The sequence below is a fragment of the Corvus brachyrhynchos genome, unplaced genomic scaffold, assembly GCF_000691975.1.
Source record: "Corvus brachyrhynchos isolate BGI_N302 unplaced genomic scaffold, ASM69197v1 scaffold46, whole genome shotgun sequence".
In the NCBI taxonomy this organism is placed as follows: Eukaryota; Metazoa; Chordata; class Aves; order Passeriformes; family Corvidae; genus Corvus; species Corvus brachyrhynchos.
In genome coordinates, this window is record NW_008238838.1 from 1,830,084 (window position 1) to 1,857,542 (window position 27,459).

A 27,459-nucleotide genomic window follows, 5' to 3' on the forward strand; every position below is an offset into this window, starting at 1 on the left:
TGTGGGTCTGATTCCAAGGCTGGATGGTGAGAGGTGATTCCACAAGCCAGGACTAATCCTTGTTTTTAATTTAAAAGTTACCTAGATTATTGAATTAGAAAATAATTTATATTTTAAATTTAATTCTGAATTTAGATTTTTAAGTTTATAAATTTAATCCTGGTGATGCATCCAGCTGCGGGAAAATACTGTAAGGATGTTAAACCCTGGCAGAGGTCTTGAAACTGAGGTTTTTTGCTCCAAAACCCTCAAACCCGCCAAAACACAGATGCAAAAACAGGGATTTAAGGATTGAAATTAGTGTAAGGTTTAATTCTGGTATTTTCAAACTCCAGAGTTTATGTTCCCATGGCAACCGGTATTTTTATCCTCTTGGTTCAGTGCTTGTGAGATGGATCTGTTGGGAAATATTTTCCCTCCTGGGACCCATGAAGATGTTGGGGTTGGGTCAGAAGAAAAACAGAAATAAATCCCCACCAGCCAATAGGAAGAATATGCAGGGATCTGGAGGTTGTCCCTCTCTCAGCAAGCCAGACAAACACAATTTTGGGGATACTTCAACCCAACAGTCAATGGCTCCTGGTGCCACTCTCCAAAATACACCGAAACCCCAGAACTTGTGCTGGCAAAATCTCATTTTTCTTTCTCTGTATCGCTGTTAGAGGCTCTGCTTAGGGATGAGTTTTATGGGCTGAGTTGGAATTCCAGGAACTGCAAAAAGTGAGGGAAAATGTCGCAAATTTTAAATGCAGTAACATTATCTAGACCCCAAAAGAGTCTTTTTCTCTGGAAAATTATTTATATTGAGCTGCTTTTGCTCAGTCAGATCTCATAACCACTTATTACCTGACGTTTTTTGCTGGCTTGGTGCATGTTATAACAATTTCTCAAGCATTTCAGATCTGTTATGCATTGTAATTTTATTTTTTTTTCCCCACTGGAGATGAGCTACTTGGTGGAATTCCCCAAAACACAGTAAAAATGGAAAAAATTTGAGATTTTCTGACTTTTCCATAATTGGACTTATGGTAGGAACTGATACCTGTGGATTGTTTTGGCAAGATGAGATGGAGCAGGAGAGAGAACTGCAGATTTTAATATGGAAAGGACCTTAAAACTGTAGGATTTTGCTTTTAAACCCCCAAGTGAGGGGAATTTCACTGAAAAAACAATTCCAGAAGTTTAGTCAAAATCTAAATTGGGTCAAGGTTACTGCGCTCTCCTTTAATATTTAAATCCTAGATATTAATTAATTTTTAGTATTTTTTTTCTGTGACCAGGGTGTTTCTAACATCAACTGGCTCCTAACCATGGGTGAAAACACTGAATTAAGGAAAAATTACAGATTATTGTGCCGTATTTTTTCTCTTGCCTGACTCAAACAATGCTGTTGGCATAGAAACAGCCTTTCGTGGAAAGGTCACCTGTGAGGAGGGTGGTTGAGGTGTAATTCAAGGAGATTACAGGGGATTAGGCTACACTTATATATATATATTTTATAGAGATAGGGTGCGTGCGTATCCTGGTGTCCATATATTCATGGGCACCTGCATAGCTACATATATAGATATTTATATATGTATTTTTTAAAGGAAATGTGATGAAAGAGCAATATCCAGGAAGGTTTGCTAAATTAAAAAGTCGACGATGAAGGAGGTGGCTTTTTTCCCCTTTTTTTTTTCCCCCCATTTTTCCCCCTCTCCCCGCCGCATGTGGTGGGGTGATATCAGAACCCAGTGCTGCTCCTCTGTGTTTTTCACTTGGCTTTAATTAAACCTCAGGCAGAGCTGGAAAAATGTGGCGAGACGAGATAATTGCGCTTATTCCCCGCGCGGGGCTGTAGCCCAGGCTCGGAAAAAAAATGAGAAAAATAGAAATTTGGAGGAGATGTAAAGGTGATGGAGGGTGGCTGAGCTGTGCTGTCGAGGATGATGGAGCTGTGAGATTTGGAACAAGAAACTTGGCCAATAATGGTTCCAAAACTACCCGTTTTCATCCCATTTTACAGCACTGTGTGTTTACACCCTGCCCCTGGATCCAGGAAAATAAGTAAAATTCTATTTATTTTTATTTTTTTTTTACTGTGACTGCCGTGGATTGCTTGGCTTCTATTTGCTTTCTTTTCCTATTTTTTTTCCATTAGTTTTTTTTCTGGTAACACATGGGCAAGACAGGAATTTAAAAGGTTAGATCACTGGATAATTGCATTTATATTGGATAAACCCCCCACGCTCTGTGCACGTGCTGCCTGCAGCCGGCATGAGCGTGGCAAAAACCTCCCAGTTCCATTTCCTCTCCAGTTCTGGGGGTAAGGTGTCATCAGTGCAAAATACAGGCAAAATCGCCTCAAAATTCAAATCCCCCCCCCCCAGTTCTCCTTTTCTAGAAGAGAAAAATCATCATTTTTTTGAGGCTGTTTTCCCCACTATTAAGGAAAATCAGTGCATTGGAAACGGTTCTGTATGGTGGAAGGAGCTTCCTGCACCCTGGAAATAAGTGGCAAAAAAAGAGTTCAGAGAGCCTACAATATCAAAAATTTCTTTCTCTTCTCTTTCCATTGAGCTATAACAGACCATGGTAGCAAACATTTGGCTCAGATTGCTTTTTGGTGATTACAGCTTGTCAGAAAATATTGTTTGCATCCTAGAGGAAATATTATATTTTAACTTTGTTTTCATTCCAAGAAGTCAAAATATTGATTTTTATATATATATATATATAATACATCTATATCTAAAAATTTTATTCTTCCCATGGTAAAATTCCAAAAGCGTTTTCTGTTTGGACACATGGAAGCAAAAAACTATCGGCACCGTCTGCAGACGTGAAATGTTTTGACATTTTAAAATGTTAGTTTCCAATTGACATTTCAGCATAAAATAGCATTAAAATGGCACTGAGTGAAGCTGTTGATTCAAACCAAAAATTAAATTTCATTGAGGCATTTCAAAACTGAATGTTTTTCTCCATTCTGAACTAGCACTTTGGGAAAAGGAGCATTTATTGCTGAAGAAATACAACATTTCTCCCCAGTTTTTGGTATTAAATAGTCCTGACCCACTTCGCTGTAGGATGGTGGTCACTGCACTGGACCACTTGCAGCTGCCACTTAGGCAGGGATGAGACAGCAAAGAGGGGATTTTTCCATCTAAATGCAGTTCTGGATAAATCACCACATATTCCTTAACCAGAAATAAAAAAAATCCCCAAATAATTCACATCAACAGGAAAAAAAACCCCAAAACTTGCTTTTATTCCCACATTGGTTGATGGCCAACGGCACTGGAGGTGGGATGTGTCTATTCAGCAGGGAGCAGCTGTGTAGGAGATCAGCCAATAACATCTCATCAGAGAGCTGAAAAGCTGCAGCAACCCTCAAAATTACTCTTATTTCTCTCAGTCCTTACAGCTCCCATTTCATGGGAAACCAGTGGGGGAAAACACGGAGCACTGAAACAGCAGCCATGCCTGGCACAGGCGGCCTGTGGCAAGTTGATTGTGTGGCGTGTTGACTTTCAGTAGTTCCCAATTTATTAATTAACTCGATTTCTTGTTTGATTTCAGTTAATTGTTTGGCAGGTCATGATTTTGAGCAGGTTTTGGATGTCTTGGAGGATACTCTGGGGAAAGCAGCCATCGGGGAGGGGAAAGGCAGGGAGGGATTTGCAAGGTGTGGTGGTTTAGGTGTTTCTGGTGTTTAGGTGTTTCCTCTGATGCTGATGGAAACGTTGGAGGAAGGTGCTCTCCTTTCACTCATCTCTCTTGGAAGTGGTGGGGAAGAGTCTTGTAGTGGATTGTCAGGGTTTGGGTTGGAATGCCCAAAAGGTGGTGGCCATCTGCAGCTGGGGGAGGTGGAAGAAGGTGTTACTCCTTCTCATGGTTCTTCTTTCATCATCCCAATAAAGAAAAACAAACCCCTCCTGTTTTAGAGTTTATCTTTGGGTCCTCAGGTGGTTCCAATCAGCATCTCAAGTGGAAATCCTCACTTTTTTTCCCTGATAAGCTTTTACCCTCTGACTTTTTCTCACAGACTGCTCCTCCTGGAATAGACCTCGCAGCCTCTCTCCACAAGTTAGAACTAAGAAATATTTAATAAAGAGGCAATTTAAGCTTTGGGGGAAATTCCTTATGAAAAATTGCCATTTCCACTGGGTCACACAATGGCTCTTTAGAAAGATCTCAAGTTTGACCAGAATTGATGGCCAAGGCTACAACTGCAGAGTGTGCTTTCCACCCAAATTGCCAAACGAGGTTATAATTAGTCTCTGGGGATTTCTTGCAATATCTGAAATCACTTAATAGTGGCATTTGATTTTTATGGCAGTCTTTAGGCAGTTGGCTTGAGTCCTGCTTCTACACAGGGTAGTCATCAATGCAGGGCTGGGTCTTCTCTGTAGGATCAACATTTTATTCTTTGCCATTGTAGTCATTAACTCAGGGCTGGGTCTTTGAAGGGTTAATGAGTTACCTGCTGCTGTTGTAGTCATCAGTACAGAGCTGGGGCTTCTCTGAAGGGTCAGTGTTACTTGTTGATGTTGTTTAATAACAGCTCAAAATGTGTCAGTAAAGGCTTCATAACCACAGTGGCTGCGGGAAGTAGAGCATCTATTTTCAAATTCTTTCCACGATTTGCCCTTTTCTTGCTTCAAATTTGACTAAAAATAAGGAAATTCTCGAATTGCAATGGAAAGAAAGTACCGCAAAATGATGATCTGGGAATGTCTTAATGTTGAATTTTTGGGCATGAACTTTATGGCTTCCGTTCATTTTCTTTCAGTATTAATCAACATGAATTAGCATGTCAGTGGTGTGGGTTGACACAGCACCTGACAGTCCACAGAGTAAATGCCACATCCATGCTTGCTCTTAAACTGCCAGCTTTCATTCTGATGGAGAAAATCCTGCAAACATGCATCTTTCCACGAGAAACATCAGATTTCCTGGAACTGCATTTTCCATGGAAGACCTCTGATTTTTATCGATGTGCACCGAGCACGGCCATGGGTACCAAGGGGTACTGATCACATGCAGCTCAAATCTATCACAGCCTTACTGCAGGCTATTAATAGTTTATTAACTCCATTTAAACTCTGCCTTAATGCTCCTGGTGTGACAAGTGTCTCTGCATAGAAATTATTAAGAAAAGACGGTTTTTAATCGAATTATGGAGTGGTGCTGAGACATGTATGCAACCCACACTGTGCCCTGTCTAGCCACATTTCTACAGATATTCTGTGTATGTTTGCATGCAATATAATATTGATTCTGGGGGGATATGCTCCCTTGTTATGTAGGGATCAAACTATCACTGGAAAAGAAATGCTTCTCGGGAGGTCATTTCCAGCTGAGCCAACCCAAAGCCTGGGGTTTTGCATGAGCAACCAAGAGAGGACTGAATTTTGCAGGGGTGAATATTTGAAGCTGAACGTCTTAGAGTAACTGGTTAGGGGAAGGCCCTGAATTTTAGAAACCTGTTCCCATCACAAGAAAAGATGAGTTTTTTTGGCCTGTTCCTACCTGTGGGGAGACTCAAAGTTTGAGGAAGGGCGTATGGATGGTGAAAAATTTTGCAGTGCTGGAAGATTTATGCCTCAGAGATGGGAACTTATATTTGCTCTTGTTGCTGCTCCCCTCATTTAATCTCAAGCACTCCCTTCCTGCCCAAACACAGAAAAATACTTCTAAAATTCCTTTTCTGCCCCTCTTTTCACTGTGCTGTGATGTTTTTTTGTCTCCTGTTGGTCCCTGCATATGGAGAGTCAAGCCGGGACATTAATATTGATGCCGACCTCGGTTGTTAGGAGCTGCATTTCCGAGTGTGCCGGCAGCATATAAATACTATTATGGGGTAATTAGCGAGCCTCATACTGAGGTTGGATTGAGCAGGGCTTGGTGTCCTACTTTTGGGATTGGGCTTTGGGTTTTTTTGTATTGGGCTATTGGGGTTTTGCCCCAAGAAGGAGCCAGAGAAATGGAAATCCCAGCTCAGGAGCACCTGGATGCTCAGTGAAACAGAAAGAAGCGAAACAGAGAGGAAAAAAATGGAAGAAGAAATATCTTCCAAGGCTTTATCTTTTGGAAAACCTCTTGTATTTGAAATACAAAATAATAATTTTTGAGTTTCCTATTAATTTTCTTTTTTGTTGTTGTTGTTGTTTCCATCCCTTCTTGCTGGATTTCTAGGTTAGCATTTTCTCTTCCCATGCTACACTTTAATTTTACTCCTCTGGTGCTATAAAAGTTTGGAAAAGCTTCAGTGTTGCCAAAGGGCAAGTACAACCAGGATTCTCTGGTTGGATGCACCTGAAAAGTGGGTACTCCTTGCATTCCTCACTCTCCAGCCCTTTCTGGATACAGGAAACCCTTTTATTTTATTCTCTCCCCCATTCACTTCTCCCCAATAAATGCAAGAAGGGTTTTTCTATCTAGACGGGGATGGGGAGACATCCCCAGGGTCACCAGATCCTTCCCTTTATCCCATAGTGCGGCTTTGATTGAAACACCATGTGAATAATTTAGGGGTGTTTTGCATCTTTTATACCTCTGAACTTCCATTAAAAGGTGTTTTGAGTTGCTGCTGCCGGCGAAATAGTGTCTGAAGGTGAAAAACCCCTCAATTTTACATGAGCTAAAAGGGCTGTGAATGGGGAGTTGGGCTTTGCCTCTGAAGTCAGGTAGGTGTAACGCATGAATTTCAGGAGTTAGCATGGGAGGAAAGCAGTGGCTCCCTGCTTTGGGGGGTAAATCACTGCAGCTCGCTGGGCCTCGGGGGATCACTGCAGCTTTTGGCATCGCTGCACCTCACTGCACCCAGGGTTGCAACCCTAGTTTCTTGCCCCGTGTTACTGTCCCCCTTTTTCCTTTTTAATTGCAGCTCAGTTGCTGGCTTTCCCTCAGCATGGGGGCTTTTTGGGTCAATTCATCCCATTTTCAGACCTCCTCATTGGCTGAGGCTTTTAATAGTTTTGCTAGGAGGGGGCACAGCCTCGTTAGTGGCTTGCCAGCGGGAACGTGCCTGTATCCCCCTGCTTTTGGATGCTCGCAGAGGACTTTGATGGCACTGAACTGAAAGAGAGGAGGTTTAGAAATCAGGAAGAAATTGTTCCCTGTGAGGGTGCTGAGGCCGTGGCACAGGTTGCCCAGAGAAGCTGTGGCTGCCCCGTCCCTGGAAGAGCCCAAGAACGGGCTGGACAGGGCTCGGAGCAAGCTGGGATAGTGGAAGGTGTCCCTGCTGATCGCAGGGAATTGGAATGAATGATCTTTAAGATCCCTTCCAACCCAGACCATTCCGGGATTCTCTGATTCTCTGACTTTTCCTTTCAGGGCTGACTGCCTCCCAGGGCTGCGTGAGCATCAACATGTGGGCTTGACAGGGTGTCTGTGTCAAGCTGCTGGAAAAGATTTAAAATTCCCGAATAATTTCTTTTCCGCGAAACAAATGAATCTTCAGAAGGGCCTTTCCTCACAGTTGCTAAGCCATTTAATTTATCTGAGTCATTTACAATTTGTGATGGGCCTGTTAATAGCCTGATGTGGGGGATCAACATCACTTAGATGTGCGGGTTGTTTTCTTTCTTTTTTTCCCTTTTTCTTTTTTTTTTGGCCTTTTGGGTTTTAATTTCTTGCTGGATTTGCCCCCAGAGGCACAAAGCTGTTTGGGAAACGTCAGCTCTGTCTCCCCAGCCCCTTTGTCATGCTGGTGCAGCTCGGGCTGAAAGCGCAAACCGCAGCCCACCCATGGGGACGTGCTGCCCTGCTACTACTTAACTGCTTCAAAGTACCTGTCTGTGATATGAAACATGCCATAAAATGAATATATTCCAGATGTCCCAGCAAATTCCCCTTAGCTCCACAATCCACCTGAAGGCAGTCGACACAGCAAGGTTCCTTGGTCCCTGCTGCCTCACTCACTGCTGAAAGGAGCGCAGTGGTGGCTCGTTTGGGGTTGCAGTTTGGGAGGTGGCCATTACCAGACCAGGGTAATGCCCCCGGGTCCTGCTCCGTGCAGCGTGGGGTGAAGACTTCAGCCACTGATGGCCCAGGGGGTGATTGCCCTCCATGGGATTGGGGAAGATGGGGTTTGCATCCTTAAGTTTGGGAGGGTCTTTGTCCTGGAGGGGATTTCTCTCTCCTTGGAAGTTCTCCATTCTTGGGGGATCACCATCCTTGGAGTCTGCAGAATCTCCATCCTCAGGGTTGTGAAGGTACTTGGGTTTTGAGGATCTACATCATCAGGGTTGGTGGATCCCCATACTCAGGGTTAGGAGCTCTCTCCTTGAACTTTGTGAGTCTCCATCCTTGGGTTTTGGAGATCTCCATTTCCAGGGTTGGGAGATCCCCTTCCTTGTGGCTGGGGGAATTCCCAACCTTAGGGTTAGGTGGATTCTTCCTTGTGTTTTGTGGAGCTCCATCCCTGAGGCTTGAGCATCTTCACCTTCAGAGTTGGGAGTGTGTCTCCATCTTTGGGATACGGGGATCTTCTTCCTTGGGTTTAGAGGAGAATCTTCGTCCTTGGGGCTGGCAGATACATCTGGGGTTGGCAGACCTCCATCCTTGAAGGTTCTCCATCTTCAGGGTTGGGCGATCTCCGCCCATGTCTGTCCATGGAGGGAGGACCTCTGTCCTCCCTCCTGGATGAAGCCACGACCCACAACCTCCTCCATACCACAACATGCTCAGGGGCTATGGGGGGTGTCTAGCCAGGCTCACACCCTTGGACAGCTGCTGTTTTGGGATGATTGGAACCTCTGTGAGCAGAGCAGGTTCCCAACCTTCCAGCCAGCTCAGCAAATATGACCTTGATTTATTTAAAAGCTTCAGAGAGAACATGTTGGGGTGTGTGTTTGCTGTTGGATTGGGTATTTCCAGGAGACACAGCCAATAATTTCCTTGGTATGCTCTGTATAGGTCCTGGTTGGCTGGGAGGACCATGGAAAAGCTGGAATAACAACCATGTAGAAGGCAATGAAGTAGGTACAAAAGCTAAAATTACTATTCATCGCTAATACATTGCATGGCACTAATTAATTTTTAAACAGCCTCGCTGGGGACCTCATTGCTAAAACATGATGTTTTCTTCTCTGGAGCTATAACTGTTAACTCCAAACAAAGCAGAAGAAAGTCAGGAAGGATGAGGAACCGCAGGTCCATTAGACTGCATCCGAGTTGCCTGCTCTGATGGCCAAATCTGAGGGCTGCTGTGCCTGGGGGGATGCTCTATTACACCCCTCTGAAGGGATTTTTTTGGGCTGGGGAGTCAAATCCAGCTCCCTGGGAGTGCAGAAGTGTTGTCTGAGCTGCAAGCATGCTGGGAGGAAAGGGAAAACTATTTTTGATTCTGCTCTCACCTGTCTCACTTTACCTGAGTGTGGCTTTCCCTGAATATTTTTAACCGTATTTTATTACTGGTCTCTCAGACTGGGGGATTGTTGTCATTGCACTCACTCACATGTGAGTTATTTAACTCAGTCTTTGTAAGTGTGGAGAAAAGACTTTCCTCAACGTTTTCATTGCTGCTGACATCTAGATCAACACCCAAAGATATTTATTTGACATTTCCCATTTCCAATTAATATCTGAAATATTCCTCCTAAAATGGTCTGAGCTGGTAATGCTTTATCTTCCATTTAATGTTTAATTATTCTTTAATTATTTGGACACTCTTCTCATCACCACTTTGAGTCCACCTATGAATTCCAGCCTTTTGAGTTTCATCACCTCTGGAAGAAGGGAAATTCAGCAAGCTTCTGCTAAGTTAATTTTAAAAAATGTATCAAGTTCAGTAGTTTTACTTACACCTCTCTGTTTACCTTCTTTATTTTAAAATTAGGAAATGTGGTGGCTTGGGGCAAATTTTTTTTTCTGTTCTCTGAGTCTGATGGTACAAGGATCTGGCCTGAGCCAGGCTGGGTGTAAAAAACGACAACTGCACCATTGAAATAGTGGTTTTTTGCTGTTGGAGAGAGGCTTTGCTGTGTGCCAGTAGCAGCCCTGGGGTCACGGAGGGCTGCGACCGAGGGGAGCACAGGACCCCCCCAAACGGGGTGATTTCTGTTTCCATATGGAAAAGGGATGTGGCATCTGGTTTCACTCCCAGCAGCTGGCAGCTTGAAGCCTGTGTTTTGCATGGTGTGGAGTAAAGAGAAAATAAAGTGTCGAATTGTTTGGCATTATCAAGGATTTCTGCTCCCCAGGACTCCTGCATAAAGAGATGGAAATTTTAGCTGCTGGAGCCAAGAAACACACAGAAGTATATGAATTTATTACATTTTATCTCATTCCCTTGCAAACAGCACTGGAAATGTCAAAAGATCATCTATTGTTTCATCGTTTAGAAAGAATTTTTGTTTTCTAGTTGTAATTTCCTTGATGCCTGGCTGTGGGGAAGGAAGAGAAATTGAAGCAGGAGCTGGCAGGGCTGCGGCAGGTTGAACATGCAGGTTTGTCTGGCCATGGAGCTACATGCATTTAAATTTCTCACATCCCAGGTTTTTAATTTAACAAATGTAATTAAGGCTGGGGTAGGTACTCGGATTATTCATTTACTCCAGATGGAAAAAATTAAATTGAATGCAAATTCTGTAATCAGACATGAAGTTGAGGATGTCGGACGTGATGGGGAAGTGTCAGCACATTAATCGGACCGCTTTCCCTAAACAGCACCCAAATCTAAGAGCCAGGGATTATTTGAATAATTGAGGTGGCATTTGATAAGATATCTGATTGCTGATATCTCCTTAAGACGGAGCCCTAATTGTAATTCTCCATCAAGAAGGATTAATGTGTGCAACAGAATGCACTGGGAGTAGTGTGGTGTCAGACTCCCTCCCTTGAGGTTTGGTTTTTTATCAAGGGCTGCCATGCCCAGGGAAGGTGCCAAAGTGATTTATCGCTTCTCCTGTTACTTTATCCATGTGCCAGGAGGTCGTCAGGTAGCACAGCTTGGCACTGGGGATCTGGGCATCCAAGGCTGCCTGAGTCCCACAGCCCCAGAGTTGGGTCTGTATTTTGGAGGTGCCTCCCATGACTGGAGATGGATGTGTCGTTGCATCTTAATGGCCCTTCTTCGTGTCTTCAGGGCACAGTTAGACCCCCTTTTTCTCTGGAAAAAGGAGACAAAATGGAGACACTGCCCCAACTTCAGCAGAAGACCATGTTGGAGGACCGTGACCCCATCCACGACCCCAGTTATCCGATGCTCTTGGAAAACTGTTGGGGGTTGATGGACATTGACTCCCAACTCAGTCTTGGCAGGGATAGAGTTTGCAGAGTCTCAGTCTTCTACTGAGACTGCAAACCAGCTGCCACTCACTTGATCCCCTTTCCTCTCCCCTTCTCCTGGAGAACTGGAGGCACAAAAGGCAAAGATCATCATCAAAAAGATGGGTTGAGATAAGAACAATTTACTGGAAACAGGAAAGAGAGAAGAAAACAAACAGTAACAGCAAGAATGTTAATAACAACAGTGTACCAAAAAAGAGAGCGATTCACATATAAAAATGCTCACCTTGCAGCTAGAGCTGCTCCCTTCGGCTGGGAAGAGAGTCCCTTTCCTGCCCTTCCCCCCAAAATGATGTGGTGTAGAATAACCTGGCCCTGACCCCTCCCAGCAACTGCAAAAATTAACCCTCTCGTGGCTCGAACCAGGACAGGTACCAAGAGGAGTTTCCACTCAATCTGGCAGCAGACACTCGGTCATAATCATAGAAATATTTTCTTTTGGAGTCTGTTTCACTGCCAGTGCCATTGGCTACTCTTAAAACCAGGCATGGAAGGGTGGGAAGAGAGGGGTGGGCTTTCCTCCTTGAATCCCACACCCTGAGTGAGATTAGAAAGGATTTAAATTGCTGAAATGACAATTAAAAAAAATATTGATATATCCATGTTGAAGATCCAGTGTTGTAAACAAATCGTCATCATGGTCTTTCCTTCTTCCTTCCTCTATCTAGCAGCAAATGAAAAAAAGAAAAGGGAAAAAGATGAAAGAGGGCAAAGGAAGAAAGCTTGAAAGAGTTTGCTGACGGGTTTTTTTGGTCTATTTGAGAGCTTGAATATTTTGAAACAAACTGTAAATGGAAATTCTTCCCTGTGAGGGTGGGGAGGCCCTGGCACAGGGTGCCCAGAGAAGCTGTGGCTGCCCCTGGATCCCTGGCAGTGCCCAAGGCCAGGCTGGACGGGGCTTGGAGCAACCTGGGATAGTGGAAGGGGTTCCTGCCTGTGGCAGGGAGTTGAAACAAGATGAGTTTTAAGGTCCCTTCCAACCCAAACCATTCTGGGATTCTCTGATTCTGTGTAATAAAAAACCCCCATGTGTTGGGGAGAAAATAACCCTTAGCCCTTCTGCAGTCAGTGGTTTGCCCAGCAGTGATGAGGATATATTATATTTTTCCTGTCTCTAAAGTAAAATGAAATGCAGAAATTTTTCATTTTTTCTCTTTGTCCTACAATCCCACCTCCTTCTGTGGCCATGTGCCAGTGGCCACCCCGGGTGGATTGGGTGCACGGAGTGATTTTAGCCAAGCTCTGGACAGTGCATTCACAACCAGAAAGGTGCTATTTCCCCTCAAAAAAAAAAAAAACCCAAACCCCAAAAACCACTAAACCCCCCCCCAACCAACCAAACAAACTCCCAACTTAAATCACTTGAGATAAGTTGGGTGTTATCTTAAGGTTGCAAATTGGTTGTTTGCTTCTCCAGCTGGAGCTGTTAATTCAGAACAATTAACACACCGTTTAAAACCCAGACAAAGCATATGGAGGCAGTCCTTGGGAAAAGAGCCTGTTTGGGATGGAGTGCCTCAACGTGAAATAGGAAGGATAACTCCAGTTTGTCTTTCCTCTGAGATTCTGGCAGGTGTTGTGGGAAATGACACAAAGACCAGGGAGTTTAGCCCCCCCAAACCCCAGTTGGGTGCTAGGTTGAGTGATGCTCAAAGCAAGAGCCAACTGGGTCAATAGAGCCAAGAAGAAATAAAGTGTTCTTAGGATGAATTTACCACTGAGACAGTGCCTTCACCCTCCTGTTCATCCTTCAAATATTTCTTCTTGATGAAGAAATAATGAATCCTAGAGTCAATCCTAAAATAATGCCTATATTTTTTTATTAGCCCCTTTGCAATGCTATGAAACACCTCCCTGGCTCCATCCTTTAGGCCTTTTGCAGCAGCATTTTGGACACCTGCCATTTATTTTCTCAGGTTCCCTTTTGATTTTTGATGCAGGTGAAGAACAAAAGCCTAAATCTGGAAAGCAACCCTGAAATACAGCAGTTCCACCTTCTTAAAATACTGATGTGAGCTCAACCTGCTTAAAATGTCCCTGGGTCAAGGAGCAAGGAGGTGAGCTCATTGCTTTTCCACAAGGACATAAACCACTGTTAGACTTTTATGGGATGCTGTAGAAAATACTGCAGCAGTTGTTGCATTGTTGCAGCCCAGTGGTGGCTTTTACAGGATGATCCATCCTTTCTTCCACCCTTGCCTCCATGTGTCCATGTATCTTTTCACCACGTATGTTCATCCATGACTCTGTGTGTCCATACATCCTTGCATCCATGAATCCATGCATCCTTGCATCCATCCACCCGTCATTTTTGGCCATATACTTCTGACCACAATTGCACACAAATTTTATTAAGGGCAGCTGAGAATCTTTTTTTTTTTCATGTGAAAAAAATCCAAGTATTTTCCTCCGAAACTTTACAGGAATTGGCATGGCTGAACGTGCAGCAGCTTTTTCCATCCCCTACAAATGATGGGAAAATATGCTTTTCCATCCCAAAGTTGGCACTAGGATTCTGGGGTTGGGGACCCCTGTAACATGGGCCCCTCAAAGCCTTCATCTGCCTGAGCTGTGAAAGCCAAGCAGGTCATCTCTAAGAGCTTTTTCTGCAAACCCTTTCCTGTTATTCCCCCATCCGAGGATGGATGTAGGCAGCATCGGCAAATCTGAATAACTAATCAGAGTCCTCATTAACCCCCCACTGAGATGCTCAAACATTCACTTTGCTGTTTGTGAAGCAGGAAAAAAAAAAAAAAAAAAAAAAAGGGAAAAGGGAAAAAACCGTACAAGCCACCCTGCATTAAAATTGATGTGTTATTAATCCCACTGTTCCAGACCTCATGGGTACCGAATTTTCCTCCGTCTCGCCCGAGGCCGAACAGTATGGTGCTGCTTCTGCAGGGCACTTTGCCTTTCCATTATTTATCAGCACAGTGGAGAGAGGCTGCTTTTGTTCCCTGGATCCAGATGTGTTCACATGTGCTTGTCTGGGGTGGGGATGTCCAGTATTTCTCTCCATGCCCTGTTTGGATAATGTGAGTCACCTACAGCAGGGCTCCACCAATACCTGTCTCTCCCAACTGTGTTTTGCCTCAAAGCAGCTTTGCTTTTGCACAAATACAAAAATATTTGGGTGTGTGGGCACATCTTAAATCTTTTACTCTCTCAGAGAAAGGGTGGGGTTTGTGCATCACCAGTTTTTTTTCTGAAATGAAAATACTGTATTCCTCTTTGCCCCTTTGAGCATCCCCAACACTTGGCCGCAGCCCTTATCCAGATGCTGGAGATGCTACAGAAATTGCACTGTGTGGGGAAAACCCCAACACACCAAAGGTTTTTGTCACAGAAGTCCTCATTGCAGATGGCAGCAGGTGTTGCAAAGGTATATCACGATCATCCCTTGGAGCTCCTTAAAGGGTTAACTGAAATTTGAGCTTTGATTTCTGCATTTGTACTGTTTTTCACACCTACAGGGTTTTTCTTTGGTTATCCCCACGAGTGTGGAGTTCGGGGCCAGTAGAGCTTGCTGCTGGGCATAGTGTGAGGTATAAAAATAATTCAATAAAACTCAGCATTATTGGGGATTTCACTGTTTGTGGTTTCCCCCTAAGTCAGAGGAGCTGGCATTAAGTTTATTAAAACATGGTAGTCACAATTAAACAGCATTGACATGATGAGGTTGGAAGCATTGTGGCCCGCTCACATTGGAAGAAACAAAGTGACTTGCTGGGAAGAGCCTTCTTGCTTTAAAATCCTACACTTTGTGCAAAAATCCTGAATTTTGTTTTGCTAAATGTCAGCTTTATTAGCATTCCCTTACACTTCATTAAATCTTTATTAACAAGGATGCCCTTGGCTTTTTGCACCCAGGGTACAGGCTGCCATCCCAGGATACTGGGCTCCCCTCTCTGCTGTTGGATGCTATTCAGGTCGACTAGATCAGGATTTAGGGCATTTGGGGGGATTGATGACTTGTCAGAAATGGTGTCTCATTCATGACCCTCGGGCAGCTGCTGAATTACAACCATGAGCGCCTGGGACACCATGGATCTTGCTGCCTTGCATTGCCTGTGGTGGAGCATCTTGAAGGAGGCATCTCCTCCATTCCCTTTCGCATCGGGAGGACTTCAAAGGCCTTTGCTAAACTTCAAAGGATGCCTTTTGAAGTTGCTAAAAGTGTGTGCCAGCTCAAAAAGACTCCTTTCTCTCTCTGCAAGGGTGTTCAGGGAGATGTCCCTGGTGGGGTTGGCTCTTGGTGTTCTTCATGATGGGGACAAAAGTGGCATCATTTCTGCAGAAGTTGCAAATGTTTTTGTCCTACATGCATGCAGCATCCAAGACCTCAGGCCTGACCACGTCCAAGGATGAAAATCAGTCTGCCAGTCTATCAGAGCACTTTTAAGTGACAGAGCCTTATTTCTGCCTCTTTTCCCCCAGTCCTCACGTTTTGTTCACACAGCAAGCCCAGATGACAAAAGTCTTTCCTGTGTGATAAAAAAAAGTCTTTATAGGGATGAAGGACTGGTGCAAAACGAGCTTTTTCATCATGATGCCAGGACAAATCCAATGAAAATCAAATCCCAGGTTCACTACAGGTATTTGGCATCAGCCCATTCATGTTCCTCTGAGGCATGAGCATAAATTCTTTACCAGAAATAACCATTAATATTTCACCTGCTGTTGTGGTGGAAGAGTTCTGGACTCAGGCCCTTCTGAGCACTTAGTGTAACCCAGATTAGGTCTCTCAGTCTCTCAGCAGGACCTGCACTGGCCTGAGAAGTCAAGAAGCACCTTTCACCAAGTTTTCCACGGTTGGAGGTTTCTGCCGTGTTTTGCCCCGAGATGACCCCGTTCTTTCCATATCTCTCCTTGGGCAATGACCTTAGGCCAGGTTTCCAGAAATGGCACTTCCTATGCGAGCTTCCCCATGTAACTCTCTTGGACCCATGTTCCTGGCTGAGATGATGAATGCCTGCTGTGAAGGCCCAGAACTGCAGGTGGTGTTACTGCCTGGGGTTTGGGGTGGAATTAAAACCAGGGGAAACAGTTCTCATGGATCTCCTATCTGGCCTCACCACACGAGCCATAGCTCTCTGCTGGTGATGCATCCCTGAGGTGTGTCGTGGGGATCTGAGGAGTGCTCCGGAGGTGCAGGTATCTCAGATGGGTATTGGGCATCTGAGGAGCTCCTTGGAGGTGGTGTGCAACTGGAGGTGCATGTATCAGAGGTGCATTCAAATCAGCAGTTCAGCACATGGAGGTGTACATACACGTGTCTGTGTTAGGCACAGATCAGCAATCCGAGGAGCTCTGGAACAGGTTACACGTATCAGGGGAGGTATATTGGATGTGTATTGAAATCTGAGCGGCTCTCTGGAGGCGACACGTATCATGGGACATCTATCAGAGCTCTGAGGAGCTCCCTGAAGATGATGTGTGCCTTGTCAGATGATTGTCTGAGATTTGAGGAGCTCCAGCCTGGTGCCATGTATCAGAGTTGTGTATGTCAGGTGTGCCTTGGTGAGGGCTTGTCGGGGGTTGGTTTGTATCGAGGTGATACATCAGTGCTAGACTGGAGATTGGAGGAGCTTGGCAGAGGTTGTGTGTATCGAGGGGCATATGTTGGACTATATATATATAATATAAGGGATTTATATTGGAGATCTGAGGAGCTCTCTACCAGGAGATATATATCAAGGTAGATATATCAGACATATATTGGAGATCTCAGGTGATGTTTATAGACACACAGGTAATATCTGGAGGTGATGTATGTAGAGGGACGTTCATCAGATGGATATTGAAGAGCCGAGGGGCTCACTAGGGGTGATATATATGGAGAGATGTGGTGAATTTTATCTCTTGTATTCCTTTTTTTTGCAGTCAAACACAGAACACCCCTGTGTCGGTGGCTGTGCTGGTCCTTGCTCAGCCCATCTTCGTTTTTCCACTGAAACTGCTGAGATGGGCCTAGAAATCCCAGTCCCATAAAGGCCAGATTTTTGGTAGTTGTAAAATCATCTCTAACATATGGATGGACTTCTCCTTATTAAACCGTGTCTGGGAGCTCCCCCATTTCTGAGGTAGTGGCTGTTCCCCAGTTCACTCTGTCTGAGCCCAAGTATAAAAACACATTTACACGCAAGCAAGGATTGTAATTAACCAGGGAAATGGCAACATGAAATGGGGGCACAGCCAACAGCAGTGCTGTTTCATTCCTTTTTCTCTTTTCTCTCCTTTTCAGACCCAGATTGTACCAGTAACCCTCAGTGTGATCCCCTGACGAGCTTTTGCCACCGACCAGGAGTCGAAAAGGACGGGGCAGGACTACGTTGACCTCCATCCTCTGTGGACAGACCAACCACAAGCACACCTGCGTTTTCTGGACATATCTCGGTTCGACCTCTAAAAATCTCATTTATTTTTTCTTTTTTTCTGGAGGTGTTCAAACCTGCTGGGGAAAAACCCTGATCTAGCTCAGACATCAGTCCTGCTTTCATCTCCAGGGGATATTCCCACCTCCATTTTCCTTGGTTCCTTCTATTTTCACCATCATCCTTCAAAACAAGTGCATTAAGAGCAGACTTGCCCACCATGGCTTCACTGGCACTGCCAGAATACCTTTCCTAGTGCAGACCTTCATCCTTTGCTTAATATTTCACTTTCTCATTTCTTCATTTTCTCTCAGTATTCAAATATTTCATGTTTGCTTTCCCAGGTTGTGATCCCTACCCAGTTTTCGGGGCAGTGGGAGGACACTTCCAGGGCAGTGGCTCCCTGAGCACCCCCTAACAGTAAGGCTGCTTTGCTTTATATTAATTAAGCAATTATAGATATTAATTGTGCAATTATGTGTGTTAATTGAGCAGGATGTGGCGAGTCATGACCTTGGAGTGGCTCTATTTGGAGGAATTTCTGCTGTTTTCTGTTGCATTTAAATTGTATCAACCCTTCCCTAAATGCAGTGAGCATTTCAGGAGAGAATTGCACTTTTTCTTTTTTTAAGAAATCAGTCTGTGCAGAGAGTCTTGTTTTAAAGCTCAAGTGTTGATAACATATTGTTAAGAGCCCTACAAGGCATAAGCAGCCTGGAGGAAAACACAGATATATTTTTGTGAAAATACTCCGAAATATGGGCTGTTATCACTGCAAAATTTTGGCACAGCCGGCAGTAGGGTGCAGAGAAATGGTCACCAACTAAAAATAAACAAAATGCAGAGCTTAAAATAAGATGTACATGAAACCAAGGGTTTCACAGTCCTTTAGTCAACCCCGATCACTAAAATTAGGGCTTGACAGAGTGACAAATGTACTCGATCTGTGCCAAAACCAGGGCACCCGGCCGGTGACACAGAAAATAAAACCCTGTTGGCTACAACTTCCCTCCTGTAGGAACAAAGAGAAGTCTTTGGTCACTGAAAATGGGAGTGGCACCTTCAATTTGTGTAAATATTCTGCAAAAGTGCCTGGTTTCTTCTTAAACTGATTACATTAGGGTGGGGGCTTCTCAGGGAAAAACCCAAAACCTTCATTTGGTCCGTGGCCCAGCAGAGCATCTTTTCTTTGAGTCTTTTGTTTTGAGTCTTGCCTCCTCTGAAAGTCCCTTTTAGTAAGAAGCAGCCAATAAGGGGAGGATTATTTCCTCCAGGCTGCCCTTTACGCCCTGATTCCTCCTGCTGACATTGCTTCAGCTAAAACAAAAACCACACGATGAAGGAAGTGATGAATATCTCCTCAGTCTGATAAAGGTACAGGTTGGGTTCACTTTGAAATTACTTTTCTGGTGAGTGTCGGGGATGTTGGGGTCACCACAATGACCACTTTGTGGGGGGATCCTCCCTGCCTTGATGCCCTGTTTCCAGTCTGTATTTCAAAGTGAGCTGCCCAGTGCTTGCATGAAAGGACTCAGTACCCTGCCATGTATTTTGTGTGCCTTGGGTTGTTCTCTTTGGAGGAACTGTGGAGAACATGAGCATGTGTCTGTGGAGGACACAAGTGCAACCTGGCCTGGAAGTATCTCCAGCAAGGAGACCAAACCTGAACTCAGCAAATTGTGCCAGCAAGGTCCAGACACCTTCCTTTAAAGGCACAGAAAGATGTGCTGGTGGGTGTCCACCTGATTACCTTCTGGAACACTGGGCTGGCATCACTCTAAGTGGTTAATGATAGAAATTACCTCTCCTGAAGGCTTCTGAGAAAAACCTTGGTTTCCCGTGGCTTTTTCCACTGTGTGCTGGTCTCCCCAGTTTCCAGGCACAAAACTGTTTCTGCTCTCCTCCTCCTGAAGCCCCTCTGACCGCAAGATGCACTTCCGAGGCCAGGCCATACCTTTTGTCATTGTGCAGAAAAAGTTGTGAAAAAAATTTAGCCTATCTAAACACTTTCCAGTCCTTTTTTGACCCCAATTTCCTCATTGTGTTGAGTTCAGACCAGGCTGAGATTTACTCCCAGCTACTGTAAAAAATTCACTCTGTCCTGGTTGAAGCCAGGACATTGGTGAAGGACTGCAGCTGTCATTTTGGACTGGAAAAACTTAAATGATGATTAAATTTTTGCAGAGCAGGACAGTTTTTGAGCATGTTCTTCTCAGATACCCATCCTCAAGCAACAGCGCTGGTATCACCTTTGGTCTTGGAACAGAAATTTTGTAGAATTCACAAATCCTAGAGTTTCCCATCACCTCATTCACCTCAGACCCACACTTAAACCTCTTCTTCCAGCTCATGTCTCCAAAACTCATCAAATTTTTTGCCATCACCTTTTATGTCCTCCGAGAAGCTCTTCTTAGCCTGGCAGGGACCTTGGGGATGGAGCCTTCAATACCATCTGTCACAGTATCCTCTGCACAAATGTCCGGCCCACAGCTGCATGAGCGTGTTTGAGCAACTGCCTTGGGTCGGGCCCAAAGGGTTCCGGTGGATGAGGTGGCATCAGACTTGCAGCCTGTCACTGGTGGGGCTCTGCAGGGCTCTGTCCTCTACCCTGTGCACTTCAACATCTTCATAAATGACTTGGATGCAGGACTGGAAGGGACATTAAGCAAGTTCGCAGGCGATACAAAACTGGGATGAGCTGTTGAATCCCTCGAAGGTGGGGAGGCCCTGCAGAGAGACCTTGACAGATTAGAGGACTGGGCCATCACCATGAGGTTCAACAAGGGGAAGTACCAGATTCTGCACCCGGGATGGGGCAACCCTGGAAGTACAGACAGACAAAGGAATGAAATGCTGGAAAGCAGCTCTGCAGAAAGGGACCTGGGGGTCCTGGTTGATGGGAAGTTGAATTTGAGTCAGCAGTGCCCTGGCAACCAGGAGGGACATTCTTGTTTTAGGGGACTTCAGGCCCAGCATCACCAGCTGGGTGAGGGAGGAGATTGTCCTGCTCTGCTCTGCTCTGCTCTGCTCTGGGGTGGCCTCACCTGCAGTCCTGTGGGCAGTTTTGGGCACAACAGTGTAAGAACAATATTGGACTGTTAGAGAGCATCCAAGGGAGAGCAACAAACATGGTGAAGGGTCTTGAGGGGAAGCTGCATGAGAACAGCTGAGGGCACTTGGTCTGCTCAGCCTGGAGGAGACGGAGGGGAGACTCATCAGAGTGTTCAACTTCCTCGTGAGGAGAAGAGGAGGGGCAGACACTGATCTCATCTCTGTGGTGCCTGGTGGCAGGACCCAAAGGAATGGCCTGAAGTTGTGTCGGGGAGGCTTAGGTTGGATATTAGAGAAAGGTTCTTCACCCAGGGTGTGGTTGGGCACTGACCAGGCTCCCCAGGGCAGTGGTCATGGCCCCAAGGCTACCAGGGCTCAAGAAGCATTTGGACAATACTCTCAGATGTGTGGTGTGACTCTTGGGGATGGTGCTGTGCAGGGCCAGAAGCTGGGCTTGATGATCCTTGTGGGTCCATTCCAACTCAGATTATTCTGTGATTCTGTGACCTTCTCATTGCCAGTGTGGGTTTGAGATTTGGTGTTTGCATGATGGAAATGTGGGTGCTCAGTGATTCCTGACTCATGGAATTAGCAGGTTGCGATGGAGAATGAAGAGCACAAGCCAAGGTTTGAAAGCATAGGGCAAGACTTTAGACTTTGGACATAAATTTTCCAGAGGTAGTTGCTCTCAGAGAAGAACAGTTGGAAAATTCTTCTGCTCCCTATTTTTTACAAGGGAACCAGAAATTTTTGTTGGGCATTTCATGCCCAGCAAGAGGAACTTTCTGCATTTTTGGGGTTCCTCAGCTACACTTCACTTCAAAGCTTTTTGATTTGCTGAAAAAAATCACAACTTGCTCTTTTGGGAACTTTTCTTGGGCAGAGGGCTGGGTTGCACAAAATTCAAGTATTGTCAGGTTACTTTGAAGAAGCTTCTTTGATGTTTCCCTGTGCCAGTTTGTTTTGGAAGGTGCTTTAATGGTCTTCCCCTATAAAAATAACACTTTAAAAGGTACGTAGGTATCTCAGCTCTCCACTTAAAAAAATGAGCAAAGTTGTTTAATGCTGCCGTTCAAGGTACATTAACCTTGTCTACTAAAGCTCTGACTGGCTCTTGCAGGTTTTATTCTCATGTTTATGTTGCAGAGATATCCCTGGAGCCTTTCAGAGATGGGTATCTTTGGAGAGGAGAGAAATATTTAGCAGTAATTGTTGTTCTCATCAGAAATCCACTGAAGCAGCTCCATCCTTTCTATGGAGCTGAAGTTGGGAGGAGGATTGGGAAATATTAAGTCAATAAATACAAATAACAAATACATGCAAATATTCAACAACAACAAAAAATTACATACCTAGATGAAAATATGAAATAAACAAATGCTCCTTTTCCTGGTGCTCAGGGGCCCATCCAGTGACATTCCAAACCAGTGTTTGGCAAGAGTTTTGTTTGGCATTGTCCAACACGGTGTTTCCCTCTCCCTTTCATCCCAGTGCTTATGTATTGACCAACTGCTTTTTTAGGAGAAAAATAGAAAAGGGATTTGCTCTGGTCTGGAGTTTATTCTACAGAAATATCAAATCACTACCTGCTTTAACCCTTGCTTGTAGCAGAAAGACTCAATTTCTCCTTTTTTTACCAGGCAATAACTAATAATGGGATGCTGGGAAGGGTACAAAGGTCAGCATTTAGTAAATCCAGTGTCTTGGCTGAGAGCACAAGATGTTCCCAGGGCAAGAAAACCTCCTGGGATTGGATTGAGAAAATTTGGCTACCATATATTCTTAACAAATATTACAACTATTTGGTGGCACATTGGTATCTGTTGCACAAATGTTCCTGGTCTCCCCAGATGAGGTGTTACATGAGCTTATTTGGAAGCAACCTTGAACATGGAGGGATGGCCCAGAATGGGTAATGTCTTGAAAAATTGGATTCTTTTCTGGTTTTGACCATTTAGCAGCATTTGGTTTATTTTTAATAAGCTCAGGGTGGCATAAGGGACTTCCTTTAATAGTATGAAAACCTGGTATTCATCTTTCCGGGTAATGCGTGAATTTTGGTAAAAACAAGCAAAGAAGGTGAAGGTTTGTGGATAGAAATGAGACATTCAAGAGGAGAGGGTCACTCTTAATTCGCTTTATGGCCAATCAAGAGTTGGCATCACCCGCCGAGAGTGAGCCTGTCCTGGCGGTTCCGAGTGAGATGTATCGTCCTCTGGAGGACCCTCTCCCTCCCTCCTCTGCTATATTTCTTCATTTTAACTTAGCTGAATGCATATATCATCAACTTCAGCCTGCACAAGCCCTCTGTGAAGATGGTGACATAAAAAACTCGCAGCTGCTGTGGAGAGAGCGTGACTGACACGGCGGCATTGCAAATCTCACAGCATCCCCGCTTCAGAAAAATCCCCTTTAGAAAAGGCAATCTTCCCTTAATACAGAAAAATGCCTTCTGTGGCTGGAAAAAAACATCCTCAAGTATCTCTAATAATTTTGATGCTTCAGGTGGCGAAGAAGAAATGCCTGAAAAGTTGATTTTCTGATTTCTCGTGTTGAATCCTCTGTTATCAGTTGCACGTATTGCTGTGGGGCAGAAGCTTCTCAGTGAGCTAGAAAAAGTGATCCCCATTTTCCCATTGGTTCAGAAACAAGAATTGTGTTTTACAGATTGAATATTAATATTTTGCTTTGAAAACGGTGATGTAGAGTCCATAAAAGGGATCTTTAATTTTTTTTAAAATTTTTTTTTTTGCATTCAGCCCTAATTCTAACTAGCCCTAACCATTCTAATATGGGCTTATGGCTGTTTTATTAATCAAGGAGGTCATATTCACCTGGAGGGTGGTGGGTGACTGACAATACTTTGGTTTTTTAAGTGTTTTTAGGCATCAGTGACCACATGGAAAAAAACCCCCAACTTTTCAACTTAGTCTTTAATTATTTTTGCTTGAAAAAGGATGTAATATATTGCTGGTAAAAACCCCAGCCTATAAATCTGAGAGTCTTTTAGATAGGCACAAGCTCTTTGGGAAATACATTTCCAACGTAATGGCAACATTTCAGTGATAGCTGAAATAATTTTATTTCATAAGGAAATTTAGGATACTTTGATCTCAAGTCGCTGCCAAAATGTGAAGTGCTGCTGCTTCCGGAAATGAAAGAGCCTTTATGGGTTTTATTGCTCACCATTTCTTTCTTCTGTGCAAATCCCGCAGGAGTTGGCTGCAATTCCTGCCCTCCTTGATCTCCAGATCCTCAGAACTCACTCCTCACCCAGGATTTGAACATTACCTTGAGGTGGGCTGGAAGGAGTTGGCAGGGGTTTGGTGATGCTCTGCTCCTTCCCATATCTGGATGCTCATAGTCAAGAGCTCACGCAGACAAATTAATTTCAGGAGTGGGGGAAAGAAAGAAAAGAGAGGGGATTAATGTATAAAATAAAAAATACAAAAAATAAGTAAGGGTTAATGCAAATAATAGCAGCTTTCAACCCTTGCCTGTGTTGGCTGCCCATAAATCCATGGGGCTGACAGCTTTGCACTGTTATCCTGAGATTCATGGCTGGGGGCTCCCATGTGAAACACCTGTCCAGCTTTTCCTGTGGGCACCAGACACTTTCCTGGATATTTACGGTGCCTGAGTGCATTTGTTTCCCCCAAGATAAATACACTGCTATTGGCAACAGCTGTCTCCCACTTTTATCCTCTTTTTTTTATTTTTCCCCCCCCATTTGGCTGTGAGTCCTGTTCTCCAAATCAACACCCATAAACCTCAATGAACGGCTCGATTTGAGCAGCTTAGATATTTTTCAGCAATTAAATGGGGCTCTGGGCTGCCACCTTCTGGGAATAGACTCACCCAAAAAGCTCACACCCCACAGTAAATTGCCACGTGCTGGTTGTAGGATCGCTCCTGGCAGGAACAATAGATGCCAAGCAGGGTATTTTTACCAAAATAGCAAGTGTCTTTTTTTTTTAGCTTCCCAGATGTCCAGACTGTCACAGTGCTAAATTCTGCTTTTCCCCAGCTGCAGCAGTTTCTGGTGGGGAGGTTTTTCCCTTGGTGTTACCCCCCGAGGACACGGATATTTGTGTGCCTGCAGCTGCAAGCTGAGTTTTGACATTGGACATCAAAGATTTTAAGCGTGAGTTCACTCAGGAGCAGATAATTTTGCCTCCTGCTATTTTGCTGTTGGGAGGAAAAAGATGAAAAACATCATTTTAATCCCATAAATGCAATATCCTCGCTGCTAGAGGTCTGTGTCATGCAAGAACCCTGATCTACCTTCACAATGCACAGGATTTTGGGTGTGATTTCTTAGTACTCAGTTCATGGGTTATCCATATTTGTGCAAAGTATAAGAAAGAATAACCTCATTTTTTCATGCAAAATAAAGAAGAGTTGTTGATGCTCATCCCGTGCATGCAGCGCTTGGCTTTCCATTTGGATATGGTGCATTTGTGAACTCAGTGCCTGGAAAAGCCTGAAGCCTCGAGGATATCAGGATACTGCACCTCTTCCCCCAAATAACCATGGACCTCATAGAGAGGACTCTGTACATTTTTCCCAAAGATTCCCAGATGTGCCTCGGTTTGGACTGAGCTCATCTGTGCCCCCATTCCTCTTCCTTGCACCTTCCTGCCTGTCACCATTTCCTGGTGAAAGCCATGGTGACTCTGCTTTTTGGTTACTGACTCTGTTTTTTGGTTATATTCCCTCACAATGTCAGGGGACTTTACATAACTTTCTGCATTTCTTCATGGGATGGTGCCATGGATGAGAAGCCAGCGGGAAAGCCAGTGCATCCATGGGCATCATAACAGGGACGTCTCTTGGAGAGATGTCATCCCTTACAAAAAGGAGGCATGGCAAGAAGAAATGCACTTTTAGAGAGCCCAGGAAGATTTCCTGGTGACTTCATGAGTTGGCCCAAAACAGAGCTCTGAGCCACAGAGAGGGCAGGACAGTTTTTAAAAGAATTTAGCCAAGATTATTGGCTTTTCTTCTGAAGCAACCACACAGCTGCAGTGAAATAGTGGGAGAGGAGGTATTTTCAGCCCAAGAATTGCTTTTGGGTCACATCTGCCACTGGGTCTATCGTTGGGGACTTCTCCCAGCCAAGTGCTCCACTACAGATTTGTCCCTTCCTGGTGCCCCTCTTTTTTCTCCATCTCCTTTGGACCTGAAGATACAAAAAAAATTAGTTTGTTTTCCTGCCAGAGAACTCGGCATTTTCAGAAAGCAGCAACTTCCAGAGAGGTTGAGGCTGGCATGAGGGCTGTCTCCTTGGTTTATGGGGTGTGCAAAATCCAGGTTTGTTCCCTGGTTCAAATCAAACAAGAGTTTCCACATTTCTGAGCATTCAATCGCCGTGGGATCAGTGACCTCAACACAGGAGTCAGCTGGGTTGGACAGCACAACACAGGAGTTTAAGATGTTGGTGAATCCCCACACTGGATTCTCGATGTCCCTTCTGAGCTGAGCGTGCAGTGCTTGAGGATGCGACTGTGTGGTGGCCAAAGGCAAAGAGACACATCGTTTTAGGAGGGTTTAGTGTATAATTGAAGGAAATGGCAAGTTTTGCATTTATGATTCATCTTTCTCCTTCCAAAAAAGAGGAATAACTGGAAGGGGGTTGGAAATCCCCATTTAGGCACCAGGGTTAGGCATGAGGGGTGGAAAGAAAATGCCCTGGGTGCACCAGGGTTCACAAGGGAGAAAATATAATGAGTCTCACTGATGGCAGCCATCATCTCCAAGAGCTCTCCCTTTGCCTGGCTGCTGTCCAGTGAAGATCTCCCTGCCAGTGGCCTGCTGCTTCTCTTCACCCTGATGCATTTCTTACCCAAAATCACAAATCACAAAAAATCATCAAAGCATGGTAAGGGTGATCAAATCACCTTGAGTTTCTCCCAGGGGCTGTGTGGGTAGAGCTCAGTGCTTGTGTGAGGAATGTCACCTCTCCTTCCTGCCTTTCTTTTTCTTCCCTTTCTGTGGGATTTTTCTGGGGGGAGAGATCCCTTGTAATCCAGCAGCTTCGTTCTCCTGCCCGCAGGTTCTCGATGTGACTCCCAAGCAGGATGCACCATGTCTCCCCGGCACCAGCTTTGACGATGATGGCCACCCAGACAGTGCCTCCTCCTCCCTACCAAGACACCCCACAGGTGAGTGTCCTCCAGACCCCTCGGGACCCCCAACTCCTTCATTCACTTCTTTGATTTCCTAAATAATGGCCATGACAAAGTATTTCACCCCAGAGCGTTCATCTCAGAGACTGGCAAAATTAAAACCCTTCCTGTCAGTCTCCAAGACTGAAAGGTTTTGGGTAAAACTATGTTTTTTTTCCCCTTTTTGTCTTATTCTGGGGTCTTTGGGTCTTCTTGGAGAGCTGACATGGTGGCATGATTGCAAACAGCAGGTTAATTAGCTGGAAAGATGAAACATTTGACTGAACCAGGGCAGGTTTAGTCATAGGAATGGCCTTTGATTTATTTCAATGGCATTTTTTAATAACTTGTGGCAGGGGAGAAAAAAGATTTCATCTCCAGTGGTGCTCTAAGTGGTCAAATAACTTTTCCAAGCATCGTTATGGAGTCAAGTTATTATAAGAAGAGGAGTTTGTCCAAGAGAAACTCTTCTGGAGCACCCCAGTGGGCTGGACCTGGGAGTTGAGGATGGATTTTGGAGGTGGTCCTGCACCTTGAAGCCCATCCCAAGATTTTTTTGGGGTAAATTTGTATCACGTTTCCGCTCT

At 44.6% G+C, this 27,459-nt stretch overlaps 1 protein-coding gene across 1 annotated transcript in view; it reads left to right on the forward strand.

Moving 5' to 3' along the window:
• Positions 1-8,886: 8,886 nt before the first annotated feature.
• Positions 8,887-27,459, forward strand: part of PKNOX2 (PBX/knotted 1 homeobox 2) — a 46,321-nt gene continuing 27,748 nt past the window's right edge. Inside the window, 6 exon segments of the mRNA XM_008636895.2 lie at positions 8,887-8,969; positions 10,355-10,439; positions 13,221-13,337; positions 17,525-17,676; positions 17,999-18,074; positions 26,761-26,869. Of these exon segments, the coding sequence (XP_008635117.2) occupies positions 26,786-26,869 (84 nt within the window). The 5' untranslated portion in view covers positions 8,887-8,969; positions 10,355-10,439; positions 13,221-13,337; ... (1 more) ...; positions 17,999-18,074; positions 26,761-26,785.